General features: G+C 52.1%; 1 protein-coding gene across 1 annotated transcript; it reads left to right on the forward strand.

Moving 5' to 3' along the window:
- The first annotated feature begins 115 nt into the window (after positions 1-115).
- Positions 116-17,015, forward strand: PES1 (pescadillo ribosomal biogenesis factor 1). The gene is made up of 15 exons (XM_032309311.1): positions 116-242; positions 4,688-4,767; positions 5,531-5,684; positions 7,127-7,236; positions 10,013-10,184; positions 10,279-10,368; positions 12,916-13,032; positions 13,155-13,229; positions 13,460-13,546; positions 13,684-13,814; positions 14,060-14,185; positions 14,309-14,493; positions 14,915-15,081; positions 15,213-15,374; positions 16,499-17,015. Exons 1-15 carry the CDS (start codon positions 219-221, stop codon positions 16,580-16,582), a joined length of 1,764 nt encoding a protein of 587 aa, XP_032165202.1. The 5' UTR covers positions 116-218; the 3' UTR covers positions 16,583-17,015.
- Positions 17,016-17,113: the final 98 nt, after the last annotated feature.

Genomic DNA, 17,113 nt, shown 5'->3' on the forward strand with positions numbered 1-17,113 from the left:
AGAACTCTAAAAAGCGGTCTCAGTGACTTTTTTCAGAAAGTTCCGTTGTAAATTTCGAGGAGGAAAGCCGAATATTTCCCTAGACTCCCTCAGGCACCTCATCGGGCAGCCCGCGCAGGCCCGCGGCGTGGGGGCCTCGGGGCCCTAGGCTGGGCACGTGCGGGAGGAAGTGGCGCTGTCTGCCCGCGCGGCGCTCGTAGACCCTTGAGCGTGGAACAATGGGAGGCCTGGAGAAGAAGAAGGTGAATGGGGCAGGAGCCGTGGAGGGGTGGTGCTGGGAAGAAGGGGAATGGGAGGGAGGGGGAAGCGAGGGTGCCAGGGGACTGCACCTTTCTGGCGTGGCCCTTCGTGCGTTCAGAAACTGCGGGGATCAACGGGATGAGAGACAGCTATGAGAAGGGGTCCGAGGATGGCAGTTCTTGTCCGATGAAGTCCAGGAAAGAACCTTAGAGCAGGGCTGTAGAAGGAAGTTGGGAGTTGCCAAAGAAAGCCTCACCCTAAATGCAGACCGGGCGGAAAGTCAACTGCTTATTGAAACAGTAATAAACATTACGTAAAGTTTACCATTATGTTGAGTTTATTATCTCCAAAACTTGTTATCCCTTCTCTGTTGAACCTACCCTGCACACTGGGAGGGAAACATAAACAGTCAGGTGTGGTCCCTGCCTTCTCCAAGCTCACTTTCTGGCGGGGAAAGGACTCTAAACAACCAAATGAAACAATCACATGTTGTTAAATGTGATGTGAAAGGGTGGGGAATGTAAAAGAATACTCACTTCAGTTAGTGTTGTGTTGGAAGGTCTCTCTGACTCGACATTTAAGCTGAAATTTGAAAGATCAGGAGATCCAAATGGGTTCTGGGCGGTGGGAGTGTTTAGTGAGCAAACCTGGCAGAGGACACACAGTGCCAAGACCGTTAGGTGGGAAAGGCTTTCTGTGTGCAAGAAATTAGGACATCAGGATGGCTGGGGGATAGTCAAACCAAGGGAAGAATGGCCTTTGGTGAGGTTGTGGTTAGACTGGGACCAGATGTGCAAGGCTTGAGAGCCACCAGGAGGGACTTGGATTTTACTCCAGGTGCAGTAGGTCTCAAGGGGAAGTACCCTAGTCAGTTTTTCAAGGATTTCTCGTGCTGTATGGAGAATCACCTTGGTGGTGTGAAAAGACTGGGGAAGGGATGAAGGTGAGGAAGATGTAGTTGTCTCCTGTTTCCTTCAGATTGAAAGTTTCTGTTGCCTGTTTATGTTTAAGCCAACACAGTGTTGAACAACCAGTAAGTGTCAGTGTTTGGAATTACAAAGATAGAAGATGGAAAAATCTTCCTTGCAGCACAGATGAAGCTATGTAAACAAATCACAACAGTTTTTAATGCTGGGTTTCACAAGTGTCTTGAGTCAGATAACGCCCTTTTTTCTTTTTTAAACACAGCACAAGCGGGGGAGCAGCAGGCAGAGAGAGAGGGAGAAGCAGTCTCCCTGCTGAGCAAGGAGCCCCCAGGATCCTGGGATCAGGACCCGAGTTGAAGGCAGATGCTTAACCGACTGAGCCACCCTGACGCCCCAAGCCATATAACTCTTTGTTGCAGAGAGGGCTGTCCTGAGCATCATAGGGTATTTAATAGCATCCTAACTTTTTACACGCTAGATGCCACTGGCACTCAACAGTCCAAAATGCCTAATTGCCTTCCCTCCATCCCACACACACCCAGGAAGTAAAATCACCCCAGCTGAGAACTACTTATCTACTTGATGTTTAAAAGGATAAGCGTGATGACAGACATATGTGTGATGTAAAGCAATGGAAAACACTTTTAAGGAAGACCTAACTTTCTGAGACAGGCTAAAGCTCATCTTTATAACCCCAGTAGACAGTTTCTGGAAGAAAGAATAAATGAAGGTTGTATTTTGTGATGGGGTGATCGGAAGGTGGGGGTCATAAACATACTCTTTGAGGGGCTCTAGGTTTATTTCTTAGAGCTAGACCTGGCCATCAAGGTCCCTGCTGCCTTACTGCAGACAGTGATCTTGTTTGGAAAGGACATTCTTGGTACAATGCACTATTGCTCTTTATCAATGATACAGAGATGCGAACATGAGACAGGATGTTGGCACTGCAGACATCCACATGGTTGCATCAGACAGTATGCTCCTTGGGGAGTGGGTAGAGACCAGGTCTTCTGTCTTCATTGCCCTTGTAGCATCTAGCTTAATACATGGAACGTAGTAGAGGTTCTCTTATTTTCCTTTGAATGAATGCTGGAGGGGAGAGGCTTTGGCTTAGAGCATGCATTCTCAACTGGGTATCACCCACGAGAATTAGTTGAAGGGGTTTAGATTTCAGTGATTTGTGACCCTTTATTTTTATTTTTAATTAATTTTAAAAAAGATTTTATTAATTTGTTTGACAGAGAGAGACACAGTGAGAGAGGGAACACAAGCAGGGGAAATGGGAGAAGGAGAAGCAGACGTCCCACCAAGCAGGGAGCCCGATGCAGGGCTCAATCCCAGGTCACTGGGATCATGACCTGAGCTGAAGGCAGCCGCTTAGGGACTGAGACACCCAGGCGCCCCTAATTAATTTATTTTTATTAACGTACAATGTATTATTTGTTACAGGGGTACAGGTCTGTGATTCAGTCTTACACAATTCACAGAGCTCACCATAACATACACTTGCCAGTGTCCATCATCCAGCTGACCCCTGACCCCTGACCATTCCTCTGACCCCTGACCCCTCCAACTGTCAGTTTTTTTCCTGAGATTAAGAGTCTCTTATGGTTTTTCTCCATCTCTGGTTTTGTCTTTTTTCATTTTTTCCTCTCTTCCTTTATGATCCTTTGCCTTGTTTCTCACAGTCCACATATCAATGAGATCATATGATAATTGCTTTTCTCTGATTGGCTTATTTTGCTTAGCATAATACCCTCTAGTTCCATCTATGGTGTTGCAAATGGCAAGATTCCATTTTTTGAATGTTGCGTAATATTCCATTTGTATACCACATCTTCTTTATCCATTCATCTGTCAATGGACATCTAGGGTCTTTCTGTAGTTTGGCTGTTATGAACATTGTTGCTATAAACATTGGGGTGCAGGTGCCCCTTTGGATCAGTACATTTGTATCTGTGGGGTAAATACCCAGTAGTGTAATTACTGGGTCATAGGGAAGCTCTATTTTCAGGTTTTTCAGGAACCTCAGTACTGTTTTCCAGAGTGAGTGGTTGCACCAGCTTGCATTCCCACCAAAGAGTGTAGGAGGGTTCCCTTTTCTCTGCATCCTTGCCAACATCTGTTTTTTCCTCACTTGTTGATTTTAGCCATTCTGACTGGTGTGAGGTGGTTTTGATTTGTATTTCCCCAATGCCGAGTGATGTTGAACACTTTTTCGTGTGTCTGTTGGCCATCTGGATGTCTTCTTTGCAGAAATGTCTGTTCATGTCTTCTGCACATTTCTTGATTAGATTTTTTGTTCTTTGGGGTTGAATTTGATAAGTTCTTTATAGATTTTGGATGCTGGCCCTTTATCTGATGTTATTTGCAAATATCTTCTCTCAACTCTGTTGGTTGTCTCTTGGTTTTGTTGACTTTCTTTTGAAGGGGTCTTAGATATTTCAATGGTTTGTGGCCCTTTAAAAGACCATATTACACAGACGCCTGGGTGGCTGAGTGGGTTAAGCCTCTGCGGCTCTGGTCATGATCCCAGGGTCCTAGGATCGAGCCCTGCATCAAGCTCTGTGCTCAGCGGGGAGTCTGCTTCCCACCTCTCTCTGCCTGCCTCTCTCTCTGCCTACTTGTGATCTCTGTCAAATAAATATATCTTAAATAAATAAATAAATCTAAATAAATAAAATCTTAAAAAAAAAACCATATTACAGGGCTGACTGGGTGGCTCAGTTGATTAAGCTTCTGACTCTTGACTTTGGGTCAGGTTGTGATCTCAGATAATCAGGGGTCTGCATTCAGAGAAGAGTGTGCTGGAGATGCCCTTCCTCTGCATCTCCTGAGCACACGCACGCTCTCTCTCTCCTCCTCTCTCAAGTAAATAAAATTTTTAAAACAAACAAGAAAGAACACATTACATAACACATCTTTGGTATGTCTGTAGTAACATTTCATGGGGCTGTGAGAGGGGACAGTTAAGCGGGGAGACAGTTTAAAAAGGCTTCTTATGGTAGGGGTTGGTTACAATGAAAACGTTGAAAAAACTGGCTTAGGGGATTAGGCACTGAGGCGCAGGATTCCAAACTGCATTTGAATCGAAGCCCTTAAAAGCTATGTGACCTGGATAGGTTATTTCACTGAGTCTGTTTATTCTCAGTAAAATAAATTTTAATGGCACCCATGCCACGGTATTGTGAGATTAAATGAAATAATGTGTGGAAATCACTAATCATAACGGCCAGTACTTAGAGCCACTCCCAAGTGCTTGGCTTAGCACCTGATCCATAGCAACCTCGTGGTCCCCAGCGTCATGCAGATGTGTGTGTCCTTTATACTGATTTACTGCAAGAACAGTGCAACAGAGCTTGCTCAGGCAGGTGGACTCCCTCTCTATAGCATTTCCTGTTCCAGAAGCCTCTTGGCTACTTGTCCACAGTGATTATTGCCTCTGGCCTGAGGCATGCCCAGAAATTGACGTCATCACTGCAATCAGTGCTAATGGTCATTTGGTTTTTTCCCTCCCCAAGTATGAACGAGGCTCCGCCACCAACTACATCACCCGAAACAAAGCCCGGAAGAAGCTGCAGCTGAGCCTGGCTGACTTCAGGTGAGGGTGGAGAGAAGTAGAATAGGGGAACCGCAGGGAGGTGCCTGGGTGGTGAGTCACACTCAGTGATGGTGAAAACTCAGCTGTATCCATGTCTTAACCTACACTGCCACAAATTCTGTCTAGAATTCTGATAGCCCTAGTCTGGCTTTGGTTTAAGGAGCAGTGCTTTGCCAAGGGTGGGTCTGCGGGGAAGCTGAAGAATGGGTCATGTCACAATGGGTCATCAGAATGGGCCTACTGCTACCTTGCATTGCTGCTCTCTGGCTGGGTCTTTGTCACCTGTCCCCTCCCTTCTGGCAGAACAGACTCCTGATCCTGAGAGCCCCTGCAGCCAGGGACTCTCAGCTCCTTATAGAGTCAGATGTGTAGTTTTCCACAGCTTGTGGGCCCTGCTCTGGCCCACTTTTGGTCACCCAGCACTTTCCATCCTTACAGCCTCTGTCCTTCTAGAATGCTTTTCCCTCTACCTTTTATATGGCTGAAATGTCAGTTTTTCAGCAAGTTTCAGTTTTTCTGACTCTCTTTGCTCAAAGGGGTACCTGCCATCTGGCCCTTGTCAGCATCCTGATTATTTCCTTTCTGGTATGTGTGACAATCTACATTAGGTGATTTTGGGGGACTTGTGTTGATCAGGTCGTGCACAGGGACATGAATTCTCCAAGGGTGGGGCCCGTTTTCCCCTTTCCCAGCTGTTTTGCAGGCCTGATGTGGCCAGCGCTCAGCGCGTTTACTGACAGAAGGAATGGTCTTCGTCTTCCAGGCGGCTGTGCATCTTGAAGGGCATTTATCCCCATGAGCCCAAACATAAGAAGAAGGTTAATAAGGGCTCCACAGCGGCCCGAACTTTTTACCTTCTTAAAGACATCAAGTTCCTCCTCCATGAACCCATCGTCAACAAGTTCCGGGAATACAAGGTGAGGCCGGGGCTCTCTGTCGCTGCTCTGTGACCCAGCAGCTGTGACCTTGGGCAGAGTGTTTAACCTTTCTGAGCAAGAAGGGTGAGGTAATTCTACCTCAAAGGAATGTCTCAAGGATTAACTGAGATCACGTGTGGAAATCATTTGCACAGAACCTGGCAAATGATTCATGCTTTACCTGCTGTTCCTTTGGCCTGGATCTTTTAGAGAGTAAATGTGTTGCTCTTGAAGCAAAGAAAGTACGTTCAGGGACTCTTTGGTGTATTCTTTTTTTTTTTTTTTTTTTTTTTTAAGATTTTATTTATTTATTGGACAGAGAGATCACAAGTAGGCAGAGAGGCAGGCAGAGAGAGAGGAGGAAGCAGGCTCCCTGCTGAGCAGAGAGCCTGATGCGGGACTCGTTCCCAGGACCCCGAGATCATGACCTGAGCCGAAGGCAGCGGCTTAACCCACTGAGCCACCCAGGCGCCCTCTTTGGTGTATTCTTCTGTGCCCAGAGAAACTGCACCTTTTAATTTTTTCTGGAATCGCTCTCAGGAGAGCAGGCTTTCCATTCCATAAATAGAAACCATTCATTGCTTAAGTACCATAGGGAAAACAGAGACCTCATTGGACCAAATGCTGATCATTGAAAGTAGACTGCTGTTACTGAAGCCTGGGAGGAGCAGTGGGACCCAGCTGAGCTCTGGGCTGGGAGGAGCTAGGCGCCACCTGGTGGCCACAGGAGACTGGCCAGCCCCAGTTGCTGGCCCTTGGAATATTCAAGTCCAGGGGATGGGTGGCTGGCTCTGTTTTGCTGCTGGGTTGTTTTTTTTTTTTTAAACTACTTAAACCCACTGCATTGGAAGTAGGCCCATTGTGGGAAATGGCTGTCTTGGTTCTTCCGCAGCCTTGGAGCCTCTGAAGAGCACCAGAGGCCGTCTTGGCCAAAAGTACTTACAGGGAAGACATCAGTTGGTTTGGAGGACCTTGTGGGCCCATGCCTGGCTTCAGCTGCATTTTCCTGCATGACCTTGCCCCTAGACCCGTGGCTTGTTTCATGCCCACACAGACTGGTGCTCAGAATGAAGGCCAGCTTTCCTGGTCCAGTGCTGCTTTGCGAGTAGGTCACTTGGGCTCAGTTGGAAAATAGGGCTGAAAACATGATATTTTCGTGTTTCATGTGGTGAAGTCAGCACATCAGAGTGGTCATGTCTGGTCATCCATCACAGGCCTGCAGAGGGCTGGCTCTGCTCATCTGTGTGGGCCAGTTGGGATGTTTTTGGGAGTTCACTGTTTTATACATCCCAGGCTGAGGGCATCAGCTGGCATAATCAGACAGCTGTGGTCAGCTTTAGGAGGTCCTGAGACTCCTCCCGCCTCATGTGTCCCTCCTTGGTGGAAGAAGGTTCTCCAGGAGCCCTTGGCCCCAGCATCAGTGATCTCTTCCTCTCTCCCAGGTGTTTGTCCGGAAGCTCCGGAAGGCCTATGGGAAGAGTGAGTGGAACACTGTGGAGCGTCTGAAGGACAACAAGCCCAATTACAAACTTGACCATATTGTCAAGGAGCGGTGAGTTGGGGACTCAGTCCTAACACCAGGACTCTGCTCAAGTTGCTGGTAGCCTTTTGGAAAAAGCAGACCAAAAAAACCACGAATTATTAGAATGATTGCAAGTCACAGCAAGTACCATGTGGGATGCTAACTGCATGAAGGGACCTGGGGGACATATGTTACCTATGGGTTTATCAGAGTAGGTGTCTAGGGGTAGACATTTGAGTCAGTCAAGGGAAGTATAGTTCAAGCAATGGGAACCACAGATGGAAAGGCCCTGTGGTTATTAAGAGCCAGAGTTCTGGGATTGTGCCCCAGGCACGTGGGGCAGACATGGCAGGCATGGCTAGGTGCCTCTGATTTTTTTTTTTAAGATTTTATTTATTTATTTGACAGAGAGGGAGCACAAGCAGGGGGAGTGGCAGGCAGAGGGACAGGGAAAAGCAGGCTCCCCACTGAGCAGAGAGCCCGATGCAGGGCTCAATCCCAGGACCCTGGGAGCATGACCTGAACCGAAGGCAGACACTTAACTGACTGAGCCACCCACGCACCCTAATCTTAAGTGTTCTTTCCCAGCCTTCTCAGTAGTCCCACTCATCCATTGGCTAAGGCTATGGTTTTTTGTTTGTTTGTTTGTTTTAAGATTTTATTTATTTATTTATTTATTTGACAGACAGAAATCACAAGTAGGTAGAGAGGCAGGCAGAGAGAGAGAGGGGAAAGCAGGCTCCCCGCTGAGCAGAGAGCCCAATGCAGCGCTCAATCCCAGGACCCTGAGATCATGACCTGAGCTGAAGGCAGAGGCTTAACCCACTGAGCCATCCAGGCGCCCCTAAGGCTATGGTTCTTAACCAGTAGCAGAATTGGTCCCCAGGAGACATATGGAAATGTCTGGAGATACTTGCGCTTCTCAGACTTGGATGTGGGGCAGGAGAAGGAGTTCTACTGGTGTTTAGTGGGTAAAGACCAGGGAAGCTGCTAAACACCCTATAGTGGATAGGACAGTCCCCGTCACAGAACAGCTTGGCCCAAATTGCCAGTGGTGGTAAGGTTCAGAAACCCCGGGCTAATGAACGTCATCTTCCCTTGGGGGCTCACGGCTTGGGAATAGTCACTCTGGGCTGGATGGACTTGGCGTCACTGAGTCAGGCCCGCCATGGGCTAGCACAGAGAGAGCCCTGGCCTAGGAGCCCAACATGGGGTGTCCTCACCACAGTTCTGCAGCTTGCAAGCTGGGCGGCCTGAGAACGGTTCCTGCTCTGAGTACGTCCTCCTCTGAGAGAGAAACGATAGCTCCTGTCCTGCCTGTTGACACACAGCTGTCATGTGGAGCAAATGCAAAACTTGCACTAGGAAAAAGCCAAGTATCTGGATTCATGCCCACACCAGGTGGCAGTGTGGTTATGGAGTTCCAAATCCACCGCCCCCCACCCCAGCCCTGATCTCCTTTGCCATCACCTAAAAAAAAAGCTGGTGTCTCAGAAACAGTTGGTGCTGTTCCTTCAAAGGTGCTGGCCAGGTTAGTGTGTGCGTGAAGTGCAGAGAGAGGACACTTAGGAGACACCACAAGGGGCCGGTTGAAGTTTCTGCCTGCACACCAGAAAACCAGATGCCCCTCCTCCTGTTGGCTTTGGAGAGGTCCCTGCGGCCTTTCTTCTGTTTTTGTGTGCCATGAAGACTGGCAGGTTCCTCCTGGCGCACTGCAGGGAGTGACGCCACCTGGGGCTGGAACGACCATGGCCGTCTCTGGTCTCATGGCTTTCAGAGTCCCTTTTTGAAGCGGCAAAACGCTTTCTGTGAAAGAAGGCTTCCTGGAAGGCAGTTTGGGTTCAGAGGCTCCGACAGCCGCTCTGGCTAGGGGAGGGAGGCCAGAGGCCCTGTCTGACCACTTATCCCTAGGCGTTTCCAGGGAGCTACAGGAGCCCAGTTTTAAACCAACAGTCTGGTCCAACAGTGTCATTTTCCAAATGAAATCACTGAAGTTGGGTGAGGCCCAGGGATTCATCCTGGGTCACAGCTGGGGTGGGAATCCAGGTGTCATTACACATACTCCAGTGTCCTCTTCATGACCCAGGCCTCTGTCCCTCAGCAGGGCAGCCACGCAGTAGTGGATCCTGCCAAGGATGGCATGTTCTCGTCAGCTTCTTAATTTGTCACAGTATTCCTGGAAGCGCTTTTTTGCTCTGGCTTTTCCTTGCCCAGAACTGAAAAAATTCCAACATTTTTAGCGTTTGGTTCCAGTTGCTCCTGCAATCCAGACCAAGGGCCGGGTGAGGAGGGACGAGACATAACTCACTCTGGTGACCTGTGGCCGGGCCAAGCCGTGAGTGCTGCTGAGTGCAGGCCGGCCCCCATTCTCCACCATCACACACTAGGGCAGCGTCATATTTTTCTGCTTTTGGTTTTGAACATTACGACTGTATTTGCTTTGAACTGCGGTTCCTACCTTGAAAAATAGACTCGGTCCACTCTCTTTGACCACAAATAGAAGTGGGTCCAGGCTGAGTCCTTGGTGGGCAGTGACTGTTCAGGACCCCCTTTGGGATTTCTCTGATCCTCAGAGCTAAGTGGGCCTGGCCTCATTCCATGCTTTCTCCAAGGCTATGGGGAAGCTGCCGCTGCCAGGCCCCTGGGCATTGCCCAACTTTGTGATGAGGAGATAAGAGTGGCAAGACCTGCTTGGGAATGGGGACTCTGGGGGTGACTAACAGATCAGAAGAGGAATCTAGCCTCCCCACCCCACCCCGAGCCCAGGTTGCCCAAGCCTGTGAGCACCGCTCTCCTCGGCCTGCAGGTACCCCACATTCATAGATGCTCTGCGGGACCTGGATGATGCCCTCTCCATGTGTTTCCTCTTTTCCACCTTCCCACGGACTGGCAAGTGCCACGTGCAGACCATTCAGCTGTGCCGCCGGCTCACTGTGGAGTTCCTACACTATGTCATTGCCGCCCGCGCCCTGCGAAAGGTTTGCCTGGGGCCACCTGGGGGAGGGGTTGGTTGCCGCTCTTCTCCCTGCCCTGCCTCCCAGTGCTTTTCACCCTACTGTGCCCTCCCCCCAGGTCTTCCTGTCCATCAAAGGCATTTACTACCAGGCCGAGGTACTGGGGCAGCCCATTGTGTGGATCACACCCTATGCCTTCTCCCACGATGTGAGTACACCTGTGGGGAAGGCAGGGGCTTGTGCTGGGGTGTTGCTCATTCTCTGGCTCCTAACAGACATCAGGACTTGGGCAGAGAGGGGATTTTGTTGTCTTGCACAGTCCAGCATGTGCTGGGTTTCCAAGTGCAGCAGGGGTATCATGTAGGGGTGAGGGATGTCCTGCACAGTGTTATAATGACAGCTCGAGCCTGCCTGTGTGCAGTCATCCCCTGCTGGGTGACCTTGGACATGCTCCTGCTTCTTTCTGTGCCTCAGTTCATGAATGATGTTTTTCCGCTTGCTAAGTCTTGTCCTGAGGATGTAAGGGGAAAAAAATCTTGTAGAGTGCCTGGTGCTAGGCCCTTTGGGAGTGCCGTGTGGCCAGTAAGCAGCCACCAAAGCTCGGGAAGTAGCTGAGCCCAGCCCTGCCTTCAGAGCCATGGGATTGTCGTCCCGCTCTGTCGCTAGTGGCTGCCAGACCTTGGCCAGGCTGCTCTGCTTAACCCCTTAGCTTCTCCTGACTCCTACCCAGGGTTGGGGGCACTGGGTGAGGTGGGGGAGGATGAGGACATGAGATGTTATTAGCACAAGGCACTACTTCCTGTTTATCTTGGTTTAGAATGGGTATTTTGGGCAGGGATTCACAGAGAGAAATCCTGCTTTTGCCTCCTTAGGGGGCAGCATTAACCTCTGGTCCCCCGCATAGTCTCAGCCAGACTCTCCTTCTGCCGGACTTGTCATCCTCTGGGCCTGTGTCTGGCCGGGTCTCCTGCCTGTGCCTTGAGCAGCAGGTGTGCCAGCCTGGCTGGACAGTCTGTTTGCTGACCAGGTTAGCAGGTGCTGCAGGGCGAGCTGGGGATCTGGGCCCCTCCCCTTTACTCTGGGCTGGCAGGGGTCCAAGGCTGGAACCCACTCTGACTGCAGGGTAGTGGAGCTGTCTGCGGGCAGGCTGCAGTCCATGGGTGAGAGGCGCCTTGGCCTTCAGCAGTCTTCTCTTCCCACTCTCCAGGGCCCAGATGTGTGCCAGAGCCTGGGGCCCCTCCCTCTTCTCCTTCCTTCCTCTCTTCTTGCCATGCCTCCTTCCTCTCTAGCCCTCCCTCTTTTTCCTTCTCTCTGATGTGCCACCCCCATGCTGCTCAGACTGGTCTTTGTATGTTCTCCTGGTGGTGAATAGGGCCCTGTAGAGGCCAGCCTCCGCACAGCTGGCCCTGGGGGAAGGGAACAGGCCGCCGTTCCTCCTTCCTCCCTGGCCAGCTCACTGCCACTACTTCCTCTCAGCTGGAGGATGGGGGACCGGTCCTGGGTCATTACTGAGGCCCTCGTGTACCTTCTTCCCCCTGAGTAGCTAGTCCTGGGCTCCTCAAAGTAGGACCCAGGCAAGTAGTGGGGTGGGGTGGGAAGGGGGGCAGCGATGGGACCCTGCTCAGCACTGTGCTGTGGAAAATGGAGTTACGGAGTTAGTCCTCAGATGCTTCCCTAGCAGATTTTTCTTGGAAGGATGGAGGTGTGAGTGGGGGCACAGGTGGAGTACGTCTTGGTCCCTGTACCCTCACACTGCCTAATGGCAGAATAGAGAAACAGCTCAAGGTCATGGGCGTGTGTGGCGTGAAGGGGATGTTGTGATCACTACCGGTTTTGACATTATTCAGCATATTCTGCCATCCAGCTCCTGGGCGGTCAGCAGGGCTGGGCTCGCCTCCCTGGTTGTGGGGGCAGTGTTGCTCAAGAGTCGAGACACTTTGTCTGGCACTCAGATCCTTCCCCTGTTTTGCTTTATCGACTCCTCAAGGGCAGAGATGAATCCTTCCGTGCCCCATACGTGCCGGGTTGGTAGCTCTCAAGGGTAGCCATGTGCTTTTGCCCCAAGCAGGCAGCTTTTCTCCTGCCATTTCTCCAGAGCTTCCTGGGGCCGAGTCAGGCAGTTGTCCCATCCTGTCCTGGTTCCTCGAGTTGTGTGTTTATCTTTGGCTTGGGCCTTGGCCTGGGCCTCTGAATTGAGTGTTCGTTCCAAGGCTCCTGCCAAGGTGTGAGGGTGCTGAGTTGTACCCCCCCAGGCCAACAGACTGCTGCAGGGCCAACTCTCCCAGCTGGGGTGGCGATGGAGCTAGGCACGGGGAGGCTAGCAGGCGAGCCCAGAAGAAGACATTAAATGAAGACCGTGGGATGACTCATGGCGAAGGATGAGCTCTGGCCAGGCTGGTGGTGGAAGGCCACCTCTGTGACCGAAGTCTGGTTTGAGCCAGGACTTGCAGGATGAGTGAAAACTGGGGCAGGGGCCAGGGAGCTTCCGCCAGTCCTTTTCATCTTCCTCTTTATGGCTTGGGGATTTGGCTCTGGCCTCAGGATGCCCCTAACCCTGGGGAACCCTGTCCAGTGCCTCCCCCAGAGTGCTTGTGGGACACGCCACAGAGCCTCTTCTCATGGAGTAGGGGTCTCAAGGCAGGGCTGCCATGGAGGAGCCTTGGGCGGGTTGGAGTCACCTCCCGTGGGGGTTGCCAGTGCCGTCTTTTCCCCCTACCTGCACCTGCATTGCCAACGGGTCCCCTGTGCCCTGCAGCACCCGACAGATGTTGACTACAGGGTCATGGCCACCTTCACTGAGTTCTACACCACACTGCTGGGCTTCGTCAACTTCCGCCTCTACCAGTCGCTCAACCTGCACTACCCGCCCAAGGTAGGGCCCCAGCCCAGCCCAGCCCAGGTTCTTCTCAGTGTGCAGGGGCCACGGTCCTGCTGCCCACACAGAGACAGGGGGCTCTGGCATCTTCTCCCTCTGACCTTCTCCTTGCCTCCCAGCTGGAGGGGCAGGCCTACACAGAGGCGAAGACCAGTGAGGACACCTATGCGTTGGACTCCGAGAGCTCTATGGAGGTAAGAGAAGCTTCCAGAGTACTGGCCTTGCATCCTCCTAGAAGGTTGGTCACTGGCCTGGTGGTGTGGATATGCATGGCTAGACGGGTGGGCTCAGGGCTTGCCCTTGGAACCCAAGACCACTGATGTCCCAGAACTGTCACTGCTCCTGCTATCCCCACCTTGCCACTGACCATGTCCCCAGCCAAGACCTCCTATCTGTAAGCAGTGGCCCTGCTTCTTTCCTATAGAAACTGGCAGCCCTGGGTAACAGTCTGGCCCGCATGGTGGTGCCTGTGGAGGAGGAGGCTGAAGTGGATGAGTTTCCTGCTGATGGGGTGAGGACTGCATGTCAGGGTTGGGGGGGCATGCTGGGACTGAGCGCTCTGGGTGGAAGCTGGGGGACATCTCCGCCTGCTGCCCTCCAGTGCGGGTGTGGGCAGGCTGGATGGCACCATGGCCTCTTTCATGGCAGGAGATGACAGCGCAGGAGGAGGACCGCAGAAAGGAGTTGGAGGCACAGGAAAAGCACAAGAAACTCTTTGAAGGCCTGAAGTTCTTCCTGAACCGTGAGGTGCCCCGCGAGGCCCTGGCTTTCGTCATCAGGTGAGAGGCTGATCGCCCTGGCTGTGCCCTGCTCTGGGCTGGGGCCCGTCCCAGATGCCCCGCAGTAACACAGGATGGTGGCAGCACGCACCCCTTAGGGCTGTGGTGCAGAATCACCAGGGTGGGCGTGGGGAGCGTCTAGCACCAGCATGTGGGGAGATCCTGGTGTTGGGGAGGGGATGAGTGTGTCCTAGGGGGGTGAGCTTCATGCTGGATACTCCTGTGCTCTCCCCCTATGCCTGTAGGAGCTTCGGGGGGGATGTGTCCTGGGACCAGTCTCTCTGCATTGGGGCCACATATGATGTCACAGACTCCTGCATCACCCACCAGATTGTCGATCGACCTGGGCAGCAGACGCCTGTTATCGGCAGGTAGATCCCCAGGGCTCTCATCTTCTTCCATCTGTTTGGACTTCAGGGTCGGGGGCAGAGGTCTGTCTTATCCCCAGAGGCAGGGGGTATCAGGTTGCTTCTATGACCTGTCTCTGCCGCCAGGTATTACGTGCAGCCCCAGTGGGTGTTTGACTGTGTGAATGCGCGGCTCCTCCTCCCCGTGGCAGACTACTTCCCTGGAGTGCAGCTGCCGCCACACCTCTCACCCTTCGTGTCGGAGAAGGAGGGAGATTACGTCCCTCCCGAGAAGCTGAAGCTGCTGGCCCTGCAGCGGGGGGAGCACCCAGGTGAGTGGGCCAGGCGATGGCATGGGTGGGTTTCTCCGGGCTGGCTTTGGCCTCACCTCGTTTCCCTCCTTAGCTGCAGGGGTGGCAAGCTCCTCAGAACGGGACAGTCAGGCTTAGGAGAGGGAACACGTGTGTCCTACAGTCTGCTGTTCCTTGATGTTCAGAGTAACTGAGCAGGTCTGGAAGTTGTCATGGGTATTTATGTAGGAGGTGGCAGAGCTTGGGATTGGGGGCCTGGAGTTTCCTCAGAAGCCAGCTGGGGCTGTAGGGAGAGGTGCCAGGGGAGTCCCAGTTGGGACAGCCCTGCACCCTCTTTGGAACATCTTCGTGGCTGAAGAGTGTGGTGCCTGGGCCCAAGTGCTCGGCCTGCAAGGAGAAGAGGAGGCTCCCGGGGCTTTCAGAAGTCACTGCCCTTTCATAGAAAATATGGATGAATCTGAAGAGGAGGATGAGGAGGAAGGCAATGATGGTGATGGTGATGAAGGGGGAGAAAATGAAGAGGAGGAGGAAGAAGATGCGGAGGCTGGTTCAGAAAAGGAAGAAGAGGCCCGGCTGACAGCCCTGGAGGAGCAGAGGCTGGAGGGGAAGGTACTGGGAAGCTGCTGGGAGGTGCCCCACTGGCCATCTTTGGTGCCAGCCCCGGCCCAGAATGGCAAGAACCAGGGGACCAGTGGGGGTGGGGGACCCAGCATCCACAAGTGTCTGCCCTGTGTCCCCAGAAACCCAGAGTGATGGAAGGCACCATGAAGCTGGAGGACAAGGAGAGGCTGGCGCAGGAGGAGGAGAATGAAGCCAAGCGCCTGGCCATCATGATGATGAAGAAGCGGGAGAAGTACCTTTATAACAAGATCATGTTCGGCAAGAGGCGCAAAATCCGAGAGGTGAGTCCCTGTCACCTGCCTGAGACTCCCAGGTGAATCTGGGGGCCGGCTGACTGTCCTCTGTGCAGACTCCGGGTCCTTTCTTAGATTTTTTCTGAGGTTGCTGGTCTGGCCTGTCCCAGCCCCTGGGGCCCCCATGCAGGCCTGTGTCGGCATCTTGGTGTCAGCAGCTTGTGCCCAGGCTTTTTTCAGAGCATCAGTTTCCTTCTGACACCCAGCCCTTTCTGAGTTTATTGGCGTCTGGGGACAGAACTGACTCAGCAAACTCCAGGCCCGCTTTCGCAAATGACCACTTAACAGATGTGCATAAAGCAGGAGGGACTGTGGAGGTCTTGGTTAGGTTTCTGTTTGTTTCCTCTTGTTCACAAAGCCAGAGGTGCTCATTGTAAAAAAAAAAAAAAAAAAAAAAAAAATTTTTTTTTGAAGTTCTTTGCACACCACAACTCTGTAATCAATGATTTGGGAGTGGCTCACAATTCTGCTTCTGGGGTGATCTGTAGAATAGCGCCCCAGTTTCTTCTGTGTGTGTAATAACACAGGGTTTTGGAACCATCATGCTACGTAAGGTGGTTTAGAGGGTGTTTTTCATTTAATCATAGAGTGAATTTCTTGCTATGACCTCATCATACAAGTGATCTGTTCTCTAGATAGAATCAGTTTGTTTTTCAATTTGAGGCATTCTTAGAAAACACCCTTGAGCGCAGCCCTGCCTCCTCTGAAGTCCCTGCAGGGTCCATTCATAGGCATGTAATTGGCCAGATTGAAAGGCCATGTGTGTTTTGTAGTAGATATTTCCAAATGGGCCCCAGGGGAAAGACTCCTCCCCAGCAGCCCGGTGAAGGTGATTGGCACTCAGCTTTCCCGAGGAGGAAGGTAAACGGGGCAGTTGTTTCTAGCTCTGGAGCCTGGGATCCTCCTAACTTGTTATGGGCCCATTAAATCATAGAGCCCTGAAAGCAAAGGTAAAAAGCCCATTTTATTGCCTGAGGTTGTTTAGATAGTTGTTTTTCCTCTTGGTCATTTGCCTCTTTAACTTTCCTGGAAGCTCTACCTTTAAGGGACAGCCTTGAGTAGGAGAAGAAGCAGCTCACAATCACAGCTCGATCCCCCCTTCCTCCTCACAGGCCAACAAACTGGCAGAGAAGCGGAAAGCCCACGACGAGGCTGTGAGGTCTCAGAAGAAGGCCAAGAAGGCCAGGCCAGTGTGAGTGGCAGCAGTCTGGATGGGTGCGGCCCGCTCACGGCAGCTGGACTTGGCACAGGCAGGCCGGAGGACCCAGGCTTGGTGGCAGACCAGAGTCTCTTCTGTTTTCATCCCCTTCCTCCCCCTGCCGGCCCTGGCTTCCTCTCACGCTCTCTGGCTGGAGCCCCAGCCTCCGTTGGATGGAGCTCCCTGCTGGTGACTGGGCAGAGGAGAGGCCTCTGTGCCCAGCCCAGCCTGATGCTCCCAGGAGTCAGTGGCATGGTTGGGGGTGCTGTAGGAGCCTGAGCAGCCTCTCAGGGGCTGCTTCCGTTTCTCCTGGCTTCCTGTAGTGCTCACCTCCCCTGAAGGATTGGACCTGTGATTCTCCCGCTGCTGTGGTGGGGCAAGGGTGGGGAAGCATTTGTTACCAAACAGCTGGAGTTTTAGAACCAGTTGAATTCTGTGTTCATGAGCCTTCATGGGGTTGGAGAAGGGCCACCTAGTGAAGTGGAGTCTGCGCTTGGTTCACATTCCAGCCCAGGTATTTTTTCCTCTG

This window comes from Mustela erminea, chromosome 13, assembly GCF_009829155.1.
Source record: "Mustela erminea isolate mMusErm1 chromosome 13, mMusErm1.Pri, whole genome shotgun sequence".
Taxonomy (NCBI): domain Eukaryota; kingdom Metazoa; phylum Chordata; class Mammalia; order Carnivora; family Mustelidae; genus Mustela; species Mustela erminea.